At 40.9% G+C, this 23,866-nt stretch overlaps 1 protein-coding gene across 1 annotated transcript in view; it reads right to left on the bottom strand.

Moving 5' to 3' along the window:
- The window catches only part of epdr1 (ependymin related 1), a 28,306-nt gene that overhangs the window by 1,869 nt on the left and 2,571 nt on the right, over window positions 1–23,866 (bottom strand). The window contains exon 2 of the mRNA XM_078539779.1: window positions 3,993–4,201. Coding sequence (XP_078395905.1) covers window positions 3,993–4,201 — 209 coding nt within the window. The remainder of the gene's footprint in view (window positions 1–3,992; window positions 4,202–23,866) is intronic.

The raw sequence follows: 23,866 nt of genomic DNA, 5'->3' as shown, positions 1-23,866 counted from the left end.
ATGGTAGCGGTCATGGGTTTGGAAGGTGCTGTCGAAGGAGCCTTGGCGAGTTACTGCAGCGCATCTTGTAGTGATACACACTGCTTTCAATGCAAATCGGTGGTGGAGTGAATATTTAAGGTGGTAGATGTGGTGCCAATCAAGCAGGCTACTTTGCCCTGGATGGTATCAAGCTTGGGTGTTGTGGGAGCTGCACTCATCCAGGAAAGTGGGGAGTATTCCATCACACTCCTGACTTGTGCCTTTAGATGGTGGACAGGCTTTGAGGAGTCAGGTGGTGAGTTACTCACTGTAGAATTCCCTGCTTCTGACTTGCCCTTGTAGCCACAGTATTTATATGGCTGGTCCAGTTCAGTTTCTGGTCAATGGCAACACCCCCAGATGTTGATAGTGGGGGATTCAGTGATGTTAATGCCATTGAATGTCACGGGGAGACGGTTAGATTCTGCCTTGTTGGGAGATGGAAATTGCTTAGCACTTGTGGCGTGAAGGTTACTAGCCACTTATCAGCCCAAACCTGAACGTTGTCCAGGTCTTGCTGCATTCGGACATGTGCTGCTTCAGCATCTGAGTCGTGAATGGTGCTGAACATTGCACAATCATCAGCGAACATCCCCACTTCTGGCCTTATGACGGAAGGAAGGTCATTGATGAAGCAGCTGAAGATGGCTCAGCCTAGGACACTATTCTGAGGAATTCCTGCAGCAATGCCCTGGGACTGAGATGATTGATCTCCAACAACCACAACCATCTTCCTTTGTGTCCGGTATGACTCCAACCAGTGTAGAGATTTTCCTGATTTCCACTGACTTTAGTTTTGCTAGGGCTCCTTTAAGCAAAGTACCAGAGAGGGAAGAAATGAATAGTGACAAGATTATGTGGCAAAATAGAAAACATGTTATTTAGTTAACATGTTGTTAGTTATTTAAAAAAATTCTACTCTATGTACACCAGATAGTATAAACTGAACTCAAAAATCACTGCTACAGTCAGCATTTATATAATACATTCTGAATATAGCCTGAACTTCCACAGAATGGTAATCAGTCAGATTGCCACTCTGCTCCTACTTTCTTACCTTTAAATTTTTTTCATAAGTCTCGCCTGACCTTCCGAAGCAGGCAGGGTGAGAACTGTGCAGCGCAACACAGCGCACTCCTGAAGCCTTTATCTGAGCGCTGGTGCATTGGAGCAAAGATGACTCTTGAAGTGGGGGTGGGGGGGGTGGCTGAGAGTTGGGAGTTGGGTCAGGGGGAATTCTATGGCGGGGGCAGTGTGGGTCTGTACAGTAGTTACCCAGAAGTTAGAAGGAGTTTTAATTCTAACTTTTTTTGGGTAACTATTGATGTAACAGTTGGAGCCATCCGAAGATTTAAATTGTATTTTCGAATGGTTCCCAGTGCAGGGCAACTGCCCACGGGATGTTTGCGCTTCCCAGGCAATTGCCGTGCAAACCTTACCTGGGAACTTCTAGGGGCTGGGGCGGGTTCTGTTCCCCAGCGCACCTTGGGGTGTCCCCAGTTACACTGCTCTGGGGCTCAGAAGTTACAGGCCATTATATTCTCTATTAGCTTGAATGTACATAATGTACAAACAAAGGTTCATTTTAAGCCATTTTCAAAGTTAAAATTTCTAAAATTTGTAAGGTGAAGGTGAGATATTATTGCAGCTGTCAATAGCCCATTTAGTGGAAACAAAGTCTGTTTATAAGACTTTAAGATATCAGTGTTTACCCTCCTGGAATAGAAAGTTTCACAGAAACAGAAATAACAGTAGGCCATTCAGCCCCTCAAGCCTGCTCTGCCATTCAACAATATCATGGCCAATCTTCTATTTCAATGTTACTTTTCCAAACTATCCCCACATCCCTTGATGTATTTAAATGTGTAGAAATCTATTGATCTCCTTTTTGAACATACTCAATGACTGAGTCCCCACAGCCCTCTGGGGGTAGAGAATTACAAACATTCACCCCCTTGAGTGACATCTCAGTCCTAAATAGCCTACCCCTTATTCTGACACTGTGTCCCTGGTTCTAGACCCCACACTCCCCCTAGCAATAGAGGCCAAAATTTCACCTGCCTTCTTAGTTACTTGCTGCACCTGCATGCTAACATTTTTGTGTTTCATGCACAAGAACACCCAGATCCCTCTGTGCTGCACTTTATTGGAGTCTCTCTCCATTTAAATAATAGTCTGCCTTTTGATTCTTCCTACAAAAGTGCATGACCTCACACTTTCTTACATTAAACTCCATCTGCCAAATTTTTGCCCACTCACTCAACTTATCTATATACCCTTGCAGATTCCTTATGTCCTCATCACAACATACCTTCCCACCTATTTTTGTATCGTCAGCAAATTTGGATACATTACACTCTGCCCCCTCCTCCAAGTCATTAATAAATAATTGAGGCCCTAGGACTGACCCTTGTGGCACTCCACTAGTTACGGCTTTCCAATCTGAAAAACTCCTATTCATCTCAACTCTGTCTTGTGCATTAATCAATCTTCAATCCATGCTAACACATTACCCCCAATACCTTGAGCTCCTATCTTGTGCAATAACTTTTTATGTGGCACCTTATCGAATGCCTTCTGGAAATCCAAATATACTACATCTACTGGTTTCCTTTTATCAAATCTGCTTGTTATATCCTCAAAGAACTCTAGCAAATTTGTCAAACATGCTTTCCCTTTCACAGAACCATGTTGACTCTGTTTGATTGCGTTAAGCTTTTCTAAATGTCCTGCTATTTCTTCCTTAATAATGGACTCTACTATTTTCCCAACACTACATTGACTGGTTCCCTTTTATCAACTCTGCTTATTGACAGATGTTAAGCTGACTGACCTATAGTTTCCTGCTTTTTGTCTTCCTCCCATCTTGAACGCAGCATCGCGTTAGCGATTTTCCAATCCGCTGGGACCCTCCCGGAATCCAGTGAGTTCTGGAATATTTCGACCAAGGCCTCTACTATCTCTGCAGCCACTTCCTTTAAACCTTTTGGATGCAGGCCATCAGGACCTGGTGACTTGTCTGCCTTTAGTTCCATTAGTTTGTCACATACTTTGTCCCTTGTGATAGAGACTGTTACAAGATCTTTTCTCCCATTAGCTCCTTGCTTATCTGATACCTTTGGGATGTTTATAGTGTCCTCCACTGTGAAGACTGATGCAAGATTGGTTTATACTATCCACCATTTCCCGGTTATCAAATCTCCATTTGAATCCTCCAAGGGTCCCATGCTCACTTTAGCCACTCTTTTTATGAACCCATAGAAGCTCTTGATGTTTGTTTTTATATTCCTTGCCAATTTACTTTCATAATCAATTTTCTCCCTCTTTATTAGCTTTTTAATCTTCCGGTGCTGGTTCCTAAAAAATTCCCAATCCTCTGGCCTACCACTAGTTTTGCCGCTTTGTATGCCTTCGTTTTTGTTGGTGTTAAATTATATGGTGTTAACCCGGTTCCTACTTGTAAAGCAAAATTGTATTGTGACTGGCGAAATCCATAGCTCAACAACTTTTTAAAAAATTCATTTCCAGGATGCGTGCATCGCTGGTAAACCAGCACTTATTGCCCATTTTTAATTGCCTTTGAGAAAATGGTGGTGAGCCACCATCTTGCATACAACTGAATGGCTTGCTGGGCCAAGAGTCAACCACATTTCTGTAGATCTAAAGTCACAAATACCAGGCCAGGTAAGGATGGCAGTTTTCCCTTCCTAAAGGACATTAGTGAACAAGATGGGTTTTTACGACAATCCAGCAGTTACATGGTAACCGTTACTCATGTTTTATTCCAGATTGATCTAATTAATTGAAATTAAACTCCCCAGCTGCTATGAGAGATTTTAACTCATGACTCCAGATTAAATGTAACATTACCACTTTGCTACCATACCCTAAAACTATGTGCCCTTCATACTTCTGCACTGTATAAATCAGATAACACTTTATTGCAACTGTACAAAATGTATGCTACTTACATTTACGAGCAGGTTTTCGATCTGACCATTCTTGGACCTTAATCTGGTCTCCTGGTCCACCAATGTTGTACTCATCTTCATAGGTAGAGTTGTCAGGGATGTCATATGGATCCCATGGCTGAATGAGGGGTAGTTTGGAGCAATGCTTTGTCACTTGCTCAATCTTGAAAAGGACTGGATTTTTAAATAGATAAATGTATTCATAAAATCTAGAAGGAACGAAAGAGTGGAATAAAATATAACCAGATCTCTGTAACTTAGTAAAGAAAGAATTTTCTTTACACACAACTCTTACTTTACTCAGCCCCTCCATTACCTCTGTTTTGTCAGTCTGACATATAGACCTGGATAATGTGCAATTTCCTCCATTTAATATAAATCATTATTTTTAGCTGCTGCCACAACAACTGGTCCCCTGTTACCAATTCCATCTCACTCCTGGCTACGTTCTCAGGCTGAATCAGACTGCTCACAACCTCAGCATTTTACTTGACCCTGAACTGAGCTTCCATTCCATAATCTCCTAATCACAAAGACTGACATGTCCGCCATAAAAATCCATCCTGTCTCAGCCCATCCATTACTCAAATATTCAAATATGCATTTCTATGCCAGACTTGACTATCCCAATGCTCCCCTGACCAATCTCCCTTTCCTACCCACCAATAATTTAAGCTCATCCAAAATTTTGCTATCTGCATTTTAACCACACCATGTCCCTTTTCACTCATCACCCCTGTGCTCATTCACCTAGATTCATTCCTGGTTCACCATCACCTAGATTTAAAAATTCTTACCCTTGTATTCAAATATTTCTGTGGTGCTGTGGTACTTGTTCCCATGCTGACCTTTCTGCTCATTGCCTGCTACAGTGTTCCAGTGAAACTCAACGCAAGCTCAAGGAACAGCACCATATCTTTTGACTCGGCCCTTTATAACCTTCTGGGCTCAACACGGAGTTCAACAACTTCAGATCGTAGCCTCTGCTTTCATCTTGTGTGTTTTTTCTTTTCTCTCACTGTTTTGTTGGGTTGGTCTTGTCTTGTTTCTTTCTTCACTACAGAACAGTCAGTTTAACTTTGGTAGTGGGGAAACTTAATAACATACGAATTAGGAGCAGGAGTAGCTCGCTCAGCCCCTCAAGCCTGCTCTGCCATTCAATCAGAACCTCAACTCCACTTTCCTACCTACTCCCTGTAACCTTTCACATCCTTGCTTATCAAGAATCTATCTACTTCTAGAAACTGTAATTTGGGACAGCATTCTTCGTCACATGGACAAATGAGAGTTAAATCAGGAGAGCCAGCATGGATCTCTTAAGGGAAAATCATGCTTAACTAACTTGGAGTTTTTTGAACAGGTAACAGAGGGTTGATGAGGGAAATGTTCTGATGTGGTGTACATGGACTTCCAAAGGCATTTGATACAGTGTTGCACAACAGACTAGAGAAAAGTTATAGCTCATGGAATAAAAGGAGCAGTAGCAACATGGATACAAAACTGGCTGAATGACAGAAAACAGAGTAATGGTTAATGGATGTTTTTCGGGCTGGAGGAGGATTTGTAGTGGGGTTCTCCAGGGGTTGGTGTTGGGACCCTCACTTTTCTTGATACATATTAATGATCTAGACTTGGTGTACAGGGAACAATTTCAAAATTTGCAGATGATACAAAACTTGGAAGCATTGTAAACTGCAAGGAGGACAGTGTAGAACTTCAAAAGGACATAGGCAAATTGGTGCAATGGGCGGATAGGTGGCAGATGAAGTTCAATGTGGAGAAACATGAGGTGATACAGTTTGGTAGGAAGAACATGGAAAGACAGTATAAAATAAAGGGGGTGCAGGAGCAGAGGGACCTGGGTGCTTATATGCATAAATCATTTAAGGTGGCAAGACAGGTTGAGAGAGTGGTTAAAAAAGCATATAGTACCAAGGCTTTATAATCAGGGACAGAGTACGAGAGCAAGGAGGTTATGTTGAGCTTGAATGAGACACTAGTTAGATCTCAGCTGGAGTATTGCATAAAGTTCTGGGCATCTCATTTTAGGAAAGATGTGAAAGCATTGAAAAATGTGAAGAGGTTTACGTGAATAATTCCACGAATGGGAAACTTCAGTTTTTAAGATAGACTGGAGAAGTTGGGACTCCTTTCCTTGGAGAAAAGAAAGCTGAGAGGAGATTAGATAGAAGTATTCAAAATCATGAAGGGCCAAGAGAGCGTATACAAGGAGAAAACTGTTCTCATTGGTGGAAGGGTCGAGGACCAGAGGGCACAGATTTAAGGTGCTTGTTTGGAGAGCCGGTGCAAACATGATGGTCTGAATTGCCTCCTTCTGCGCTGTAACAATTCTATGATCATCCCTTCATGTTGCATCCCTCCATGTAGCAATTCACACCACATTTGGGTGCAACCTTCGTTTCTTTACTAAACCCATTGTAAAGAACATATCTTTTTATATGTGCTGGACTGTGGACTAAAATTACAATGGCTGCAGTTTGAAAGACATGTCTACTGGAACAGTGAGGGATATATACAATGTTGCTGTCCTGGAACAGAGTGTGCCATGAAAGACAGGATGGTGCCGGAGGAGGAGTCTGGTCTAACGGGGAACTGCCTGGCAACAATGTTTTAATTGGCTCCTGACCAGGTGACCAGGGTTGGTGAGAGCAGTGCAGCAGAACAGCTCCTAGCCTGAAAGGTAAAAGACCTAAAACCTCTCTCTCCTCTGTGTAAGATTCCAGTAATTCTACAATAATAGCTAGCTGACTTTTTCTCCTCATAACTCTATAACCTACTCTCTCTTGGAAAACCCCTGTCAAGAGGCAAAGGGGAAACTCACTATTAGAGACATTGAAAGGCAAGTGCTCAACCAGTGAACTAAAGACAAAGTGCTGGCAGATCACCTTGTGTCATCAACAAAGAACTGAAAGGAATTTGGGAAGACATCGATCAAAATCAACCCATCAAATCTTGTACTCAGGAATTGGTGCTATTGAACTGTTTTATTCCACCCTTAAAATCCATGTTTTTGTGTGCCTTATGTGTCTTGTATGTGTGTGTATAGGGATTTAAGAAGGGGGTAGTGTAAAAGTTAGTGTTAGAAATTAGCAATCCATATTTGGTTACAACAGTTTGTTCAATAAACAGTTACCTATTAAGTTTACAAATCTGATGCTCATATTCCGTTAACCTAAATTAAACAATTAGGTAGGTTGCTCAAACTTTTTCACATTTGTCGCAGCTCCGGGAGCAGTGGGGCTTGATATTGCAGCATACTATCCCAGTCAGTTGTGATACCATTACCATTCTTTGGCTGTTGCTTCATGAAATATTGTTGTTATTTAATCCTTTCTGCCCTCCATCATATCACAGAGCTTCCTTTTTGTTCTTCCTGCCACCAACCCCAACCTTTCTATTGGCTTAAAAACTCTTACATTTCTATCTTTCTTCAGTTCTGATAAAAGCTCACTCGACCTGAAAGATGACTCTTGTTTCTCTCCATAGATGCTGCTGACCTGCTGAGCTCTTCCAATACTTTTTCTTTTATTTCAGATTTCCAGCAAGTGCAGTGCTTTGCTTTTGTACTTCTGTGGTCCCACTTCTGTCTCTGTATCCTTCTCTAACCCCAAAATCCTCCCAGAAACTCCAAAGTTCCAACTCTGCCCTCTTAGATCAGAGAGAGTAAACATGATTTTACGAAAGGGAAATGGTGTTTGATAAGAAGTTAATACACAAAGGCTTACAGCATTGGGGCAATATATTTGCATAGATGGAGGAATGGTTACCAGGCAGGAAGCATAGACTAGGGTTTGAATCATTGAATGGTCACAGCACAGGAGGCCATTTGACCCATCATATCCGTTCCAGCTCTCTGCAAGAGCAACTTACCTAGTCCCACTCCCCCATCTTTCCCTGTAAACCTACAAACGTCTTATCTTTAGATAAATGTCCAATTCGCTTTCAAAAGTCAGGAATAAATCTGTCTTCACCACTCTCAGGCAGTGCATTCCAGGTTCTAACCATGTGCTGTGTAAAATATTTTTCCTCATGTCACTGTTTCTTCTTCTGGTTCTCTATCCACCAATGGGAACATTTTCTTTCTCTCTGCTCTGTCTGGGCCTCTTATGATTTTGAACACCTCTACCAAACCCCTTCTTAATATTGTCTTCTCAAAGGAGATCAGCCCCTAACTTCTCCAATTTACCCATGTAACTGAAGTTTCTCATCCTGAAACCATTCTTGTGTATCTTTTCTGCACTCTTTCTAATGATTGTGCCCAGACTGGGCACAATACCCCAGTTGAGGCCGAGTCATTGTTTCATACAGACTTCGCATATCTTCCTTGTTTCTGTACTCTATGCCCTACTTATAAAGCCCAGGATCCTGTAAGCTTTACTAACTGCTTTCTCGACCTGCCCTGCTACCTTCATTGATTTGTGCATATATAGCCCCAGTCCCAACGCTTTTTCGAGTTGGCAGGCAGTAACTAATGGAGTGCCGCAAGGATCAGTGTTGAGACCTCATCCATTTCAAATCTACGTTAATGACTTAGGTGAAGAGACTAAGAGTAACATATCCAAGTTTACTGACGATACAAAGCTAGGTGGCTGTGAGGATGTAAAGAGGCTGCAAAAAGATATAGACAGGTTAAATGATTCGACAACAAGGTGGCAGATGGAGTATAATGTGGGGAAATGTAAGGTTATCTACTTTGGTAGAAGAATAGGAATATTTGATTGTATTCCTACAAGGAAAACAGAAAGTTAGCATGGAGGCACAGTAAGCAATTAAGATGATAAATGGCATGCAGATCTTTATTGCAAGGGAATTGGGGTGCATGAATAAGGAAGTTTTGCTACTATTGCACAGGAATTTCCCTGGAGAAAGTGCACACTGTTTTGGTTTCCTTGTTTAAGGAAGGCAGTACAGTGAATGTTTACTAGACTGCCTGTGGGATGAAGCTCTGAGGAAATTGGTCCTATACTCTTTGGAGTTTAGAAGATTGAGAAGTGATCTCAATGATGGGTAAAAGATTCTGAAGGGCCCTGACAAAGTAGACACTGAAAGGCTGTTTCCCCTTGTTAAGAAATCTACAACACTTCAGTTTCTTTATATAGAGTATTTTAATTTAACTTAATTCTTAATTATACAATTATCTGACTTCAAATTAATCCAATAAAATCCAATAAATGTACTGGTTCAAACAAGACATAACTGTAAGGCGAAGATGGACTCGAGTAGTAAATTAGAAGAGAAAGTTTATTTTAAAATGAAAAATAGACCTTACAGCTTCAAATGAGTGATCAGGTCATTGAAGTAGTAGGTTGTCATCCAGTTCCTTCGTTGGCAGCAATTCTTCAAATTCTGCCTCAGGAGCTAGCAAAGATGTTGTTCATAGCCTTTACTTTAATCCCCCTAAATTATCAATACTTTATCTCAGACCATGTCTATGTAATTTCATAATTGGCTAATTTAATTATTGGTTTGTTTAAATTGCAGTTTGACTACCTACATGCATTATCCTTTCAAAGGGACAATGTTTCTTTCTCAATGTCTTTGGTTATCTGACTTTGCACAATTGTCTATTATCCATTTTGGTCAAGGCTTACACTGAGCTTAGCACAAAATATCTGATTTGATACTTATCCAAAGCAGAAATCTTACAGCCGCTTTTAAAACATAACTACTTGATTAATTACTATTTCTTCAATTATGACTTAATTGAGGTAGACTACTTTGGCAATCATCTGTTTCTGGCTAGTTCCTGATTATGTAATAATCACTCAAATTAATCGAGGGTTATCAAAGTAAGGGAGCTCAAAATAGCTTATCTCATTGTTAGCACAAAGCTGCATTTTGACCTTGTTAGCTTATTACAATGAATTTAACATGAAGTTAATCTAACAATGTCAAGTTACATTAAAACCTACTACCCAGGTCTACTTACACACTGGGCCACAGTCTCAGTATAAAGAGTCGGTAATGAAAAAAATTCTCTTCATCTCAGTCCTAAATTGAGGATTGTAAGTCTTGGGAATTCCCTACACCAGAGAGTCGTGGATGCTCTATCGGTGAGCATATTTAAGGCTGGGATAGACAGATTTTGGGTCTCCCAGAGAATCAAGGGATTTGGGAAGCGGGCAAGAAAGCGAATTTGAGGCTGAGGATCAGCCATGGTCGTGTTGAATGGCAGAGCAGACTCAAGAGGCCACATGGTTTACTTCTGCATCTATTTCTTATGCATCACTCCCTTCACCCAACCACTGGCATCCATGTCTTCATAGCCATCTTGGCCCAATGTTCTAATTCCTCCCTAACTCTCTCCATTCCTCCCTTCTCCTTTAAGGCCCTGCTGAAAACCTACTTCTTTAAACAAGTTTTTAATCAATACTCAATAGCTTCTTCTTTGGTTGGGTTTCCAATTCTAATGATTTAGTGAATGCTTAATGGAAAATGCCTGTGTGGTCAGAGGGAGAGCAGGATTAAGCCTAACTCCGATGTCATGCACGCATTAAACAATATTTAGGCCAGATGATGGCTTTCTAACTGATCAACTGGGTTTTAGATTAGAATGGTAACAAGATGCCAGATCATATCCATCTTTTTTGTCTTATATTTCTCAAGAGCCCTGTTCCATCTGAAAATATTGGCCTGTTCAGTATCAGTACTGTTTGAAAGGTGGCTTAATTACTAATAGTATCAGGAAACCTGATTATTTGTTGTGTGTGTGAGTGAGAGAGAGAGAGAGAGAGAAAGAGAGAAGTAAGGATAAGACTTTTAAAATCGGTGTTGTTGAACTGGAAGCTAATGTAGCTCAGTGAGCTAATGGGTGAATGGGGGGCAACGATGGAAGAGAGTGATCAATAGATATCAAGGGATTTGGGGATAGTGCAGGAAAATGGCGTTGAGGTAGAAGATCAGCCACGATCTGGTTGAATGACAGAAGCAGGCTCAAGGGGCTGAATGGCCTACTCCTGCTCCAATTTCCTGTTATGTTCCAATTTTGCCTCATTATGCTCCTGCAAAGCATCTTGGGATATTTTCCCATAATAAAGAAGCTAGATAAATGTAAATTGTTGTTTGATACAAGGCTGCTCGGCAATTCAATTACTCTGCCTAGACTGGATATTTTCAGCCATTAGAGACATAAGTCTCTAGAAGCAAGATGTTGCTCCAATCATTTAGACACAAAGCCTCCCCAAACATATTTGCTTATTTAATAACGAGTGTCTTTTGTCAAATAAGCCTTCGACAATGCTGTGACTGACAACAGTATTCAGAAGGGCATAACTTAAAATAATATTGGTACAAAAATATAACATTGTCACTGTTGAGAATTTTCCATTGCAGAGGAAAAAGGTAATTTTAGATTACCCCATGCTGCTAAAACGAGACAAAAATAAGCGTGGTGTTCGTCTTTGATGTGAATCAGTCCAAAGTCTTTAACTGACAGATAGGAAACAAAAAGGATATTTTTAATCACAACCCTTCGGTAAGTGGCCTCCCCCACTCAAAACGATCTGGAATAGCTTCTAATGCTACTATCCAATAACAGTGAAAAATTATCACACTGATTCAGATTTAAAACAATTACAAACTTTGATGTCTACAATATATACATAAATCTTGGTTATACAACCTTGCAATATCTCTCTGTGGTAAATAATTAATAATTGTTTGCGACCATGATCAAGAGGAATCTAATTAGAAGCACCCTAAAAAGCATAAATAGCTGCATCCAAGTCAGTGCCTCCAAATAATAAAAAACAATGCAAGGACTTATTTAAGTGAGCATATCCTTGACCACATTGTTTAAATTTGAAAATCTCATCTTAAGAGGCATATTAATTAATTACAATTCCATAAACAGATATGATCATTACAAACATCTTTGCAGAATGTGCTTTCATCTTGGCAGTGTAGTAAACACTGTTCATGCAAACAACGTTTCTTGTGTCTACTTGCCTGGTAATAATATACTTATTCCAGCACACAGCAACATGAATAAGTGGTCTGCACAAGAGACTGCAAGGGTATGAGAAATCACAATGGAAGGAGGAGATACTGAAAGCTAGAAAAGTATGTCTTAGGCCCTTTTGCACTGGGCTGCTGCCACCAAGTAGCAAAAAGGTATGATAACGGTCTGGAGTTGCTTTAGTGCAGTTCAAAGAGTAAAGATGTAAACTAAGCTAACAAAAATGCTTCTACTTTGATGTTTAGCTGTACAAAGGGCAGATATAAACAAGCTCCTGTTTTGCCGGTGGAAGGTGCATTTCACCCAACAATTTGTGGAGATTCACAACTTGCGGTGTATCTCTATTGGCACAAATTGCTGTTTCTCTTCATACATTAATAGGGTACACCGCGAGCTTGCTATTACTTTTGCTCCAATTTCTAGATCTTGTAATTTTATCTGAGTTTCATCACATTAAGGGTTACAAATCTGGTGTCCTATTCATATTTGATCTTCCTAATATGTTTTGGCTTCATTCTGATCAATAGCACAAGCTGTTTGTTCGAAAGACAGACAATACACACACGTTAGACTAAAAGGCACACTTTTACTCTAGTACGAATTACCATAAAACCCAAATTGATTTTATTTGATTCTATTTTTTGTCAAGAATATTTGGACATTCCGTAACCAGGTTACAGAGGCCAGTGCTGAACTGTTAGGAGATGGAAGTATGAAACAGACGGGTGAGAGAATTCTAAATATGAAAAACAGACAAAACAAAGACTGATGGAAAAACAGATGGATAAGATTAATGGGTGAAACCTGGGTGATTGTCTTGTAACCTGTGGTCAGCTCAAATATCATGTAGTGCTTTATTTAAGTGTGGGGGTGGGTTCATAAACAGAAAGGCATGTAGAAGTATTTTAAATTCCCACACAGCCAATTAATTGCAGCTGATAAACAGGCATTAGTTTCATATTTTGTATAGTAAATTTCTATTTTATATATATATATAACCAGATGCAGACTTTGAAACTGAACATTAATGGTAAATTTAAGACAAAACATATTTCAGCCAATTAAACTTAGAATTTTCTATGCAATTAAAAATCATTGTCCAAAGTCTTGCATAATATTGGCATTTTCAATTCAGTCATTGTACATAAATGGCTGAAACCATGTAGAGAAATCATTTACCATCTTATTGTTGATATAACTGTATCAAGTTAAGTGGGTTTATGCAAACATACGAATTAGTAACACGAATCGGCCACTCGGCCCTTCAAGCCTGGTCCACCATTCAATAAGATCATGGCTGATCTGATTGTAATTTTAAATCCACATTTCCACCTACCCCCGATATCCTTTCACATCCTTATGCATATATACACCCTCAGCTCCTGTGCCTCCGTTAGAGTAGTACCCTTTCTTTATTTTACACTGTTCTTCCATGTTCTTCCTACTAAAATCTATCACCTCATGTTTCTCCACATTGAACTTCATTTGCCACCTATCTGCCCATCTCAACAACTTGTCTGTGTCCTTTTGAAGTTCTACACTGTCCTCCTCTCAGTTTACAATGCTTCCAAGTTTTGTATCATCTGCAAATTTTGAAATTGTTCCCTGTACACCAAATCTAGATTATTAATTTAGATCAGGAAAAAAGTGAGGGCCCCAGTATCAATCCCTGGGGAACTCCACTACAACCCTTCCTCTAACCCAAAAAACATCCATTAACCATTACTTTGTTTTCTGTCACTCAACTAGTTCTGTATCCATGTTGCTACTGTCCTTTTTATTCCATGAGCTAGAATTTTTCTAAAGTCTGTTTTGCAGCACTGTTTCAAATGCCTTTGGAAGTCCACGCACATCAGCATTTGCCCCATCAACCCTCTCTGTTAACTCTTCAAAAAGCTCCAGCAAGTTGGTTAAACACGATATTCCCTTAAGAAATCCATGCTGGCTCTCTTATTTAACCCACATTTGTTCATATGACAATGAATGCTGTCCCAAATTATAGTTTCTAGAAGTAGATAGATTCTTAATAAGGATGTGAAAGGTTATTGGGGGTGGGCAGGGAAGCGGAGTTGAGGTTAAAATCAGATCAGCCATGACCTGACTGAATGGCAGAGCAGGCTCGAGGGGCTGAGTGACCTACTCCTGCTCCTAATTCATATGTTACATCTTGCCAACCAGAAAAAAGACCTATTTATGGCTACCCTCTGTTTCCAGTTAGCTAGCCAATCTTCTATCCATGCCAATATGTTACCCCCTACACCATGAGCCTTTATTTTTTGCAGTAATATTTGACGTGGCACCTAATCAAATGTTTTCTGGAAATCTAAGTACAGTACATCAACGGTTTCCCTTTATCCACAGCACGTTACTTTTTCAAAGAACTCCAATCAATTGGTCAAACATAATTTCCCTTTCACAAAACCACGTTGACTCTGCCTGATTACCTTGAATTTTTCCCTAGTGCCCTGCTATAACGTCTTTAATAATAGCTAACATTTTCCCTAAGACAGATGTTAAACTAACTGGCCTGTAATTTCCTGTTTTTTGCTTCTCTCCCTTTTTGAATAAAGGAGTTACATTTGCTATTTTCCAATCTAATGGAATCTGCCCAGAATCTAGAGAATTTTCAGAAATTAAAACAAATGTATCAACCATCTCACTAGCCACTTCTTTTAAAACCCTAGGATGAAGTCCATCAGGACCCTAGGACCTGTCAGCCCGCAGTTCCAACAATTTGTTCAGTACCACTTCCCTGTTGATTGTAATTTTCTTGAGTTCCTCCTTCCTATTTCCTGATTTGTAGCCATTTCTAGAATGTTACTTGTATCCTCTATAGTGAAGACTGATGCAAAATACCTGTTCAGTTCATCTGCCATCTCTTCCTTTTCACTTATTAATTCCCATACTCACTTTCTATAGGACCAATGCTCACTTTGTTAATTATAGTTTCTATAGATATTTTAAAAATATCTGTCCTTATATTTCTAGCTAGCTTTCTTTCATATTCTGATTCTTCCCTCCTTATCAATCTTTTAGTCATTCTTTGCTGTTTTTTACATTCTGTCCAAACTTCTGACCTGCCGCCCATCTTTGCATAATTATATGCTTTTGCCTTAAGTTTGATACTAACTTTTTTTTTAAGTGAAGCATGGATGTTGGGTCCTCCCCTTGGAAATTTTCTTTGCTGAAATGTGTCTATTCTGTGTATTCTGAAAGATCCCAGTAATGACTGCCACTGCATCTCTATTGACCTATCCCTTAACCTAAAACAAAAACAGAATTACCTGGAAAAACTCAGCAGGTCTGGCAGCATCGGCGGAGAAGAAAAGAGTTGACGTTTCGAGTCCTCATGACCCTTCAACAGAACTGAGTAAAATTAGGAGAGGGGTGAAATATAAGCTGGTTTAAGGTGGGGGAGGGGATGGTGGTGGGGTGGGGAGAGAAGTTGGGGTGGGGGGGGGGGGGGGGTGGTTGTAGGGACAAGCAAGCAGTCCCTAAGCAAGCAGGAACAAAGAGGTGTCTGTCCTTGGCTTGCTGCATTGTTCCACTGAAGCCCAACGCAAACTGGAGGAACAGCACCTCGTCTTCTGACTAGGCACTTTACAGCCTTCCGGACTGAATATTGAATTCAACAACTTTAGATCTTGAACTCCCTCCTCCATCCCCACCCCCTTTCCGTTTCTTCCCCCTCCCTTTTGTTTTTTCCAATAATTTATATAGATTTTTCTTTTCCCACCTATTTCCATTATTTTTAAATCTGTACCTGTAATGCCCTGTCAGTCTTTCCACCCCACCCCCACTAGAGCTGTATCTTGAGTGTCCTGCCATCCATTCTTAATTAGCACATTCTCTTAGATAATATCACCACCTTTAACACCTCTTTGTTCCTTTGTCTGTGACATCTTTTGATTATCTGCTCCTATCACTGCTTGCTTGTCCCTACAACCATCTCCCCCCAACTTCTCTCCCCCACCCCACCCCCCCACCTTAAACCAGCTTATATTTCACCCCTCTCCTAATTTTACTCAGTTCTGTTGAAGGGTCATGAGAACTCGAAACGTCAACTCTTTTCTTCTCCGCCGATGCTGCCAGACCTGCTGAGTTTTTCCAGGTAATTCTGTTTTTGTTTTGGATTTCCAGCATCCGTAGTAGTTTTTTGTTTTTATCCCTTAACCTACTTTGCTAGTTCATTCCAGCTAGCTCTGCTTTCATGCCCTCATAATTGCCCTTATTTAAGTTTAAAATACCAGCCTTGGACACTCTTCTCTCCCTCAAACAGAATGTAAAATTCAACCATATTATGATCGCTGCCACTTCAGGGAACCTTCACTATGAGGCAATCAATTAATCCTATCTCGGTGTGCAATACCAGGTCTAGTATAAGCCTGCTCTCTGGTTGGCTCCAGATCTGAGATCTTTAATACTCAACCGGCAACAATTTGCATTGGACCTTCTAAAATGAAGATCAATAAATTTACTTTTTTTGCATTTTATTTTTATGCCCAGTTAACTATATTTTTCCACCAATGGCCTTCTGTTTACACCGCTTATTTACCATATGCATAAAAATCTGGATTTAGAAATTGCTGACACCATTAAATTAGGAGTATGGTCAATTGTGTCGAAGATTTGTAAAAGTATGCCAGATATAGACAGGCTAATATCTTAATCAATATCCCTTCCATTTCATTATGAAACTGAAATGGCAGAAAGACTCATATTTTGAATGCATCTGAAGAGCTACTAAAGTAGAAATGATAACAGAAGATGTCAAGAAAGATATGGCAACCAGGTAAAAGGAAAGGAGTTACAAGATAAACTAGGCAAACTTGAGGACAAATTCCCGGGACAAGATGGACTGCAGCGCCAGATATTCAAAATAAACTGAGGAAACAATAGCAGAAGTACTAGCATATTTGTATAAAAATAATCAAAAGGAAAAGCAATAGTGCCAGAGGATTGGTGAGCAGATTTAACTCCTACCTTCATAAGGGGAGTTACAAATAATTGAAGGAACCACAGACCAGTTACCTCAGTGGAAAAATATAATAAAAATAATCAGCAAGAATTTCTAATAGGAAGGTCATGCTTAATCAAATCTATTAGGACTTCTTCCAAAGAATTCAAAGAGTAGACAAAGGTAATGCTGTGGATTTGGTACACATGGGGCAGCATCTTCCAGTTGGCGAGCAGGGGGCGGGGACTGCTCGCCAACATGTAAAATGATGCAGGGATACGTCGGGCATGCGTCCTGACGTCACCCCGCATCATTTAGATTTTCAGTTCGGTGGGCACGCGGCTGAACATTCAACGGCCTATTAAGGCCGTTAAAAAACTAATTAAGATGATTAATGGACCTGCCCGTCCAACCTTAAAGTTGGCGGGCAGGCTGGGAACCCAGACGGACTTTGGAAAAAATATGAAACTTCATCCATTTGGGATGAAGTTTCATGAGGGTATTTAAATTTTTATGAAATGTTTCAATAAAAGTTATGGACATATCCCAACTCATGTGACAGTGTCATCACATGAGGGGACAAGGCAGGGAAATTTTTAAAAATCACCTTTATTTGAAGTTTTCAATTGGATTCAATCTCCCCGAGGCAGCACAATGCCTCAGGAAGTTGTGTGCTCTTTCGCATGCACAAAAGAGCACACGCCCAGCTGAGAGAATTCTGCCCCCCCACCCCCCCCCCACCCCACCCCCCCACTCCCCCCAACCCCCCCACCCACCCCACTCCACACCACACCGCTTCCTGGCGGACATCATGCTTGGCGGGCCTTAATTGGCCCACCCACGTAAAATGGCCGCCCACCCGCTCCCGCACATCCCCCCCTGATGGGTGGGGGGGATGTTACCCATGGACTTTCAATAAAGGTGCCATATGGTGTAAGGAATCAAGGGGTAGATAGCCACCTTGCAACCTATTCCGCTATGAAACAAAAAAATAGGAGTTAAAATGGCAGGAAGTAGGAAGTGGTGTAATACAAGGACCTGCACTGGTATCAATGTCGTTGACCATGTACATAAATGATTTGGAATCATGAATCAGGTGTATGGTGTTGAAATTTGGGGAGCAACTAATAATAAAAGGACTATACCAAAATACAGTAAAATGTAAATGGCTTGCACAGTATATGGCTAAATGCCAAATAAAATTCAGCATAATTAAGTGTGAGGTGATTTCTTTTTTGGTAGAAAATGTCATTTATGCCGTGGAATTTTAAGAAACCAAATGGGATTATGAAGCAGAGGTCCAGGAATAAACATTGTGAAATGTTTCCCCTTTTTCCTACATGCAGCAAATGGCAATTCTTTTATTTTATCCTCCTCCCAATGTCCCTGCCATTGATCCTCAAAGTTTTAGCCACAAATTATTTGGCACCATCACTGGTCATTTTTTTTTGGTTAATCGTACTAAATTAATTGGGAAGTCTTTCCTAAAATCTGAATATACTCTAGGTCTTGGTTCAAAAATGGACAAAAGAGCTGAACTCCAGATAGGTGGTGAGAGTGACTGCCCTCAACATCAAGGCAGCATTTGACCGAATATGGCATCAAGGAGCCCTAGCAAAACTAAGTCAATGGGAATCAGATGAAAATTCTCTGCTGGGTGGAGTCATACCCGGCACAAAGGAAGATGGCTGTGGTTGCTGGAGGTCAATCATCTCAGTTCCAGGACATCACTGCAGGGGTTCCTCAGGGTAGTGTCCTCAGCCCAACCATCTTCAGCTGCATCATCGATATCTTCCTTCCATCATAAGGTCACAAGTGGGGATGTTCGCTGATAATTGCATAATGCTCAACACCGTGCGTGACTCCTCAGATACTGAAGCAGTCCATATCCAAATGCAGCAAGACCTGGACAATATCCAGGCTGCGGCTGACAAGTGGCAAGTAATATTCGTGCCATGCAATGACCATCTCCAACAAGAGAGAATCTAACCATTAACCCTTGACATTCAATGGCATTACTACCACTGAATCTCCCACTATCAACGTCCTGGGGGCTTACCATTAACCAGAAAATGAACTGGACTAACCATATAAATACCGTGGCTATAAGAGCAGGTCAGAGGCTCGGAATAGTGTGATGAGTAAGTCATCTCCTAACTCCCCAAAGCCTGTCCATCATCCACAAGGCACAAGTCAGGAGTGTGATGGAATACTCTCCTGCAATCTCCTCCCTTGTCTCACATAGCAGGGTCAAAATCCTGTAAGTCCCTCCCCAACAGCTCTGAGGGTGTATCGCCACCACATAGGCTGCAGCGGTTCAAGAAGGCAGCTCACCACCACCTTCCTAAGGTCAATAAAAATGCTGGGCCAGCCAGTGACGCCCACATACCATGAATGAATTAAAAAAATACATACCCCGTAGCTAAACCTCACCGGTGGAAATCCTGTTGCTACAATGAAAGGCCATTCAACATGGAAGCATGCATTTAAACACTGTCTGGCAGCAACCTGAGGTGCAAGCAGACATTTTAATCTTGATAATCAGGGAGGAACATACGAGTTAGACGCAGGAGTAGGCCATTCGGCCCTTCAAGCCTGCTCCGCCATTCAATAGGATCATGGCTGATCTGACTGTACCCTCCATCTGTCCCCCAATAACCTTTCATCCTATCGTTTATAAAGAAACTGTCTACCTCTGTCTTTAAAACATTCTGCTTCTGCTGCCCTTTGAGGAAGGTAGCTCCAAAGACACTCTGCCCTCAGAATAAATGTCTTCCTCATCTCTGACCTAAATGGGTGGCCCCTTATTTTTAAACAGTGACCCCTAGATCTTGATTCTCCCACAAGAGGGAATATCTTCTCCACATCCAGTCTGTCAATACCCCTCAGGATCTTAAAAATTTGGATCAAGTTGCTTCTTACTCCAGCAAGTACTAGCCTAGCCTGCCCAAACTTTCTTCATAAAACAACCCACCCACTCCTGGTATTAGTTTAGTAAACCTTCTCTGAACTGCTTCGAATGCATTTACATCCTTCCTTAAATAAGGAGACCAATACTGTACACAGTATTCCAGATGTAGTCTCACCAGTGCCCTCTACAACTAAAGCATAACCTCTCTTTTATATTCCATTCCTCTCACAATAAACTGTTAGCTTTGCTAATTACTTGCTGCACCTGCATACTAACCTTTTGCAGTTCATGCACTAAGACACCCAGATCCCTCTGCATCTCAGCTCTGCAATCTTTCACCATTTAGATAATATGCTTTTTTATTCTTCCTTCAAAAATGGACAATTTCACATTTCCCACATTATACTCCATTTGCCAGAGCTTTGCCCACTCACATAACCTATATCCCTTTGTAGCTTTATGTTCTCTTCACAATTTCCTACCTATCTTTGTGTCATCAGCAAATTTAGCAACCATATCTTCAGTCCTTTCACCCAAGTCATTTATATAAATTGTAAAAGTTGTGGCCCCAGAACTGATCCCTGTGGCACACCACTCGTTACATCTTGCCAACCAGAAAAAGACCCACTTAGGACTAACCTGTTTCCTGTTAGCTAGCCAATCTTCTATCCATACCAATGTGTTACCTCCTACACCATGAGCTTTTATTTTCTGCAAGGCTCCTTATACAGCACCTTCCAAACCCACAACCACTACCATCTAGAAGGACAAGGGCAGCAGACACATGGGAACACCATGACCTGGAAGTTCCCCTCCAAGCCACACACCATCCTGACTTGGAAATATATCGCCGTTCCTTCGCTGTTGCTGGGTCAAAATCCTAGAACTCCCTCCCTCCCTAACAGCACTGTGTGTGTACCTACACCACATGGACTGAAGCGGTTCAACAAGGCAGCTCACGACCACCACCTTCTCAAGGGCATTTAGGGGTGGGCAATAAATGCTGGCCTAGCCAGTGACGCCACACCTCATGAATGAATAAAAAACAAGCCTTTGATGTGACACCTTATCAAATGCTTTCTGGAAATCTAAGTACAGTGCTTTGTAAAGAACATGTCTTTTTAGTTTCTGTTGGATTGTGGATTAAAATTACAATGGCTGCAGGTTGAAAGCCATGTCCACTGGGACAGGATAAGGGATATATACAATGTTGCAGTCCTGGAAAGGAGTGTGCCACAAAAGACAGGATGGTACCGGAAAGGAGTCCTGGACCAAGGGAGCTACCTGACAACAGCATTTTAATTGGCTCCTGACCAGGTGATCAGGTTTTTGTGCGAGGGCAGTGCAGCTGAATAGCTAGCCTGAAAGGAACAAGACCTAAAACCTCTCTCTCCCGTGTGTGGAAGATTCCAGTAATTCCACAATAGCAGCTAGCTGGCTTTTTCTTCTCATATCTCTTTAACTTGCTTTCTCTGAAAACCCCTGTCAAGAGGCAAAGGGGAAAATCATTGTTAGAGACATTGAAAGGCAAGTACTCAACCAGTGAACTAAATACTGAAAGTGCTGGAAGACCACCTCGTGTCATCAACAAAGGATTGCAAGGAATTTAGAAGACATGAATCAAAAATCAACCCATCGAATCCTGTACTCCGGAATTGGTGCTATTGAACTATTTTATCCCACCCTTAAAATCCATGTTTTTGTGTCTTATGTGTCTTGTATGTGTGTGTTTAGGGATTTAAGAAGGGGGTAGAGTTTAAGTTATAGCGTTAGTAATTAGCAGTTCATATTTCTTTCTTTTGTCACTGGTTACAACTGTTTGTTCAATGTACAGTTATTTACTTATTTAGATTACAAACCTGGTGCTCATATTCTGTTAACCTAAATTAAACAGTTAGGTAGAATTGGGGCAATCTGGTGGTTTGATCAAACTTTTTCACATTTGTCATGGCTCGGGGAACAGTGGGGCTTGGTATTACAGCACACTATCCCCAGTGAGTCGTGACAACATCCACCGGTTCCCCTTTATCCACAGCAGCATGTTACTTCTTCAAAGAACTCCAATAAATTGGTTAAACATGATTTCCCTTTCACAAAACCACCTTGACTCTACCTGGCTACCTTGAATTTTTTCAAGTGCCCTGCTATAATGTCCTTAATAATAGCTCTTAACATTTTCCCTAAGTCAGATGTTAAGCTAACTGGCCCATAGTTTCCTGCTTTCTGTCTCCCTCCCTTTTTGAATAAAGGAGTTACATTTGCTATTTTCGAAACTAATGGAACCTTCCCCAAATTTCAGGAATTTTGATAATTAAAACCAATGCATCAATTTTCTCAATAGTCACTTCTTTTAAGACCCTAGGGTGAAGTCCTTCAAGACCCAGGGACTTGTTAGCCTGCAGCTCCAACAATTTGTTCAGTACCACATCCCTGGTGACTGTAATTTTCTTGAGTTCTTCACTCCCTTCCATTTCCTGTGTTATGACCATGATGGGAGGAGTGTGAGAATTATCAAGCCCCACTACTCTTCAGGCCTGCCATAAATTTAAATGTTTAATTTTCATATCAAAATGACCAACTGTGTACCTATACCTCCAATGCCCTGAAGAAAAGATACTCTGACCAGACTTTCAAAAACTCAATGATTAACTTATTTTAAAACAAATCTTCTTTTAACAAGTTGCAAGTACTGGTTTACACACAATTCTAATCCAGAAGTATATCTATCTATCTCTTCTTAAAGAATTCCCCCAGCACACACAGAGTCAAACAAAGGACAAACAGGTAGAGTCTCTCTTCAGAGATGGGCTTTGAGGGATTGGCGTTATAAAAAAGGATAAAGTCTGCAGGGTCTCAACGCTGTCAATCTAGAGTATTCTCGTGTAAAGACAGGCTGCTGGTCCATGCGGATGTCTGAAAGTTCTCACCACTGGTCTAAGCTTTGCAGGTCCAAATGCAGACTGGTCACACTCAGATGAGGGTTCTCTGGCTACAGGTTGATAACCACACAATTTCAGGTAAGGTAGAGAGAGGGAGCCAGTCAAGGCAGCCCTCTTTCCTCAGCTTGTTTTCCAGCCAAGACTGCCTTCAAAACAAGCAGGTTCACAACCTTAAGTTTTTTTCCTCTGCCATGTGACTGCCTTTTTTGTCTCCCAGCTTTTCATTAAGTAAGAAGGTTTGCAGTTCAACACAAACAACTCCTTCAAGTACCATATAGGTCATTTGAGTTCCAAGGTTAACTTATGACCTTCTTTAAAAAAAAATCCCAGGTTAGCATCCAGATGACCAGATCATTCCAGGTCCTTCCATTTTGTAAAACAAAAATTCAGTCATGGGAGATATGATTCTAACACCTGACTTACAGCTATTTCTTGCATGTTACTTATATCCTCTACAGCGAGGACCAGGGGATGTTGTTTGACTGTTAAGTAGCAAATCCACCATTTCTGTGGTCTTAACAAAACTATTTTATCATCTCAACTTTGGAAGCCTCCAGCATTGCATTTAGTAACAAAGTATTTGCTGTATGGTTTCTTCATTCAAAGAAATATCCTCCACACAACATGTACTAATCATGCCAGCCCTCAGGTCTTATAAGGGAGAGCCATTTTTGTTCCCAAGTCTCTTCTATGTCAAAATAAACTAGGGCATAGGGAAGGTCACATACTTTATTTGATGCAATGAATTGAGGGGAAATTCAGGGAAAACAAGGGTATTTCAGCTTTAAGAGGTTTCTGTGAAGATCTTGGAGGTGTACAAGAGTGTTAAGGTAATGGATATGGTAAATCTAGGATATTACTTTAAAACTGAGAACAGGACAAGGGGACACAGGTTCGTGGAATTAGACAATAGTATAGCACAGAAGGAAACTATTTGGCTTGTCGATTCTCAACTCGAACTTTCAAGGACCAAACCAGTTAGTCCCATTTGCCCTATATCCCTGCATTTTTCTCTTTCAAGTATTTACCCAATTTCCATTTGAAGGCTACTATTGACTCTCTATCCACCACCCTTGCAGGCTGTGCATT

This window comes from Cetorhinus maximus, chromosome 4 (assembly GCF_964194155.1).
Source record: "Cetorhinus maximus chromosome 4, sCetMax3.hap1.1, whole genome shotgun sequence".
In the NCBI taxonomy this organism is placed as follows: Eukaryota; Metazoa; Chordata; class Chondrichthyes; order Lamniformes; family Cetorhinidae; genus Cetorhinus; species Cetorhinus maximus.
The sequence above is the reverse complement of the archived record's forward strand: the minus strand, read 5'-3'. Positions and strand labels throughout refer to the sequence as shown.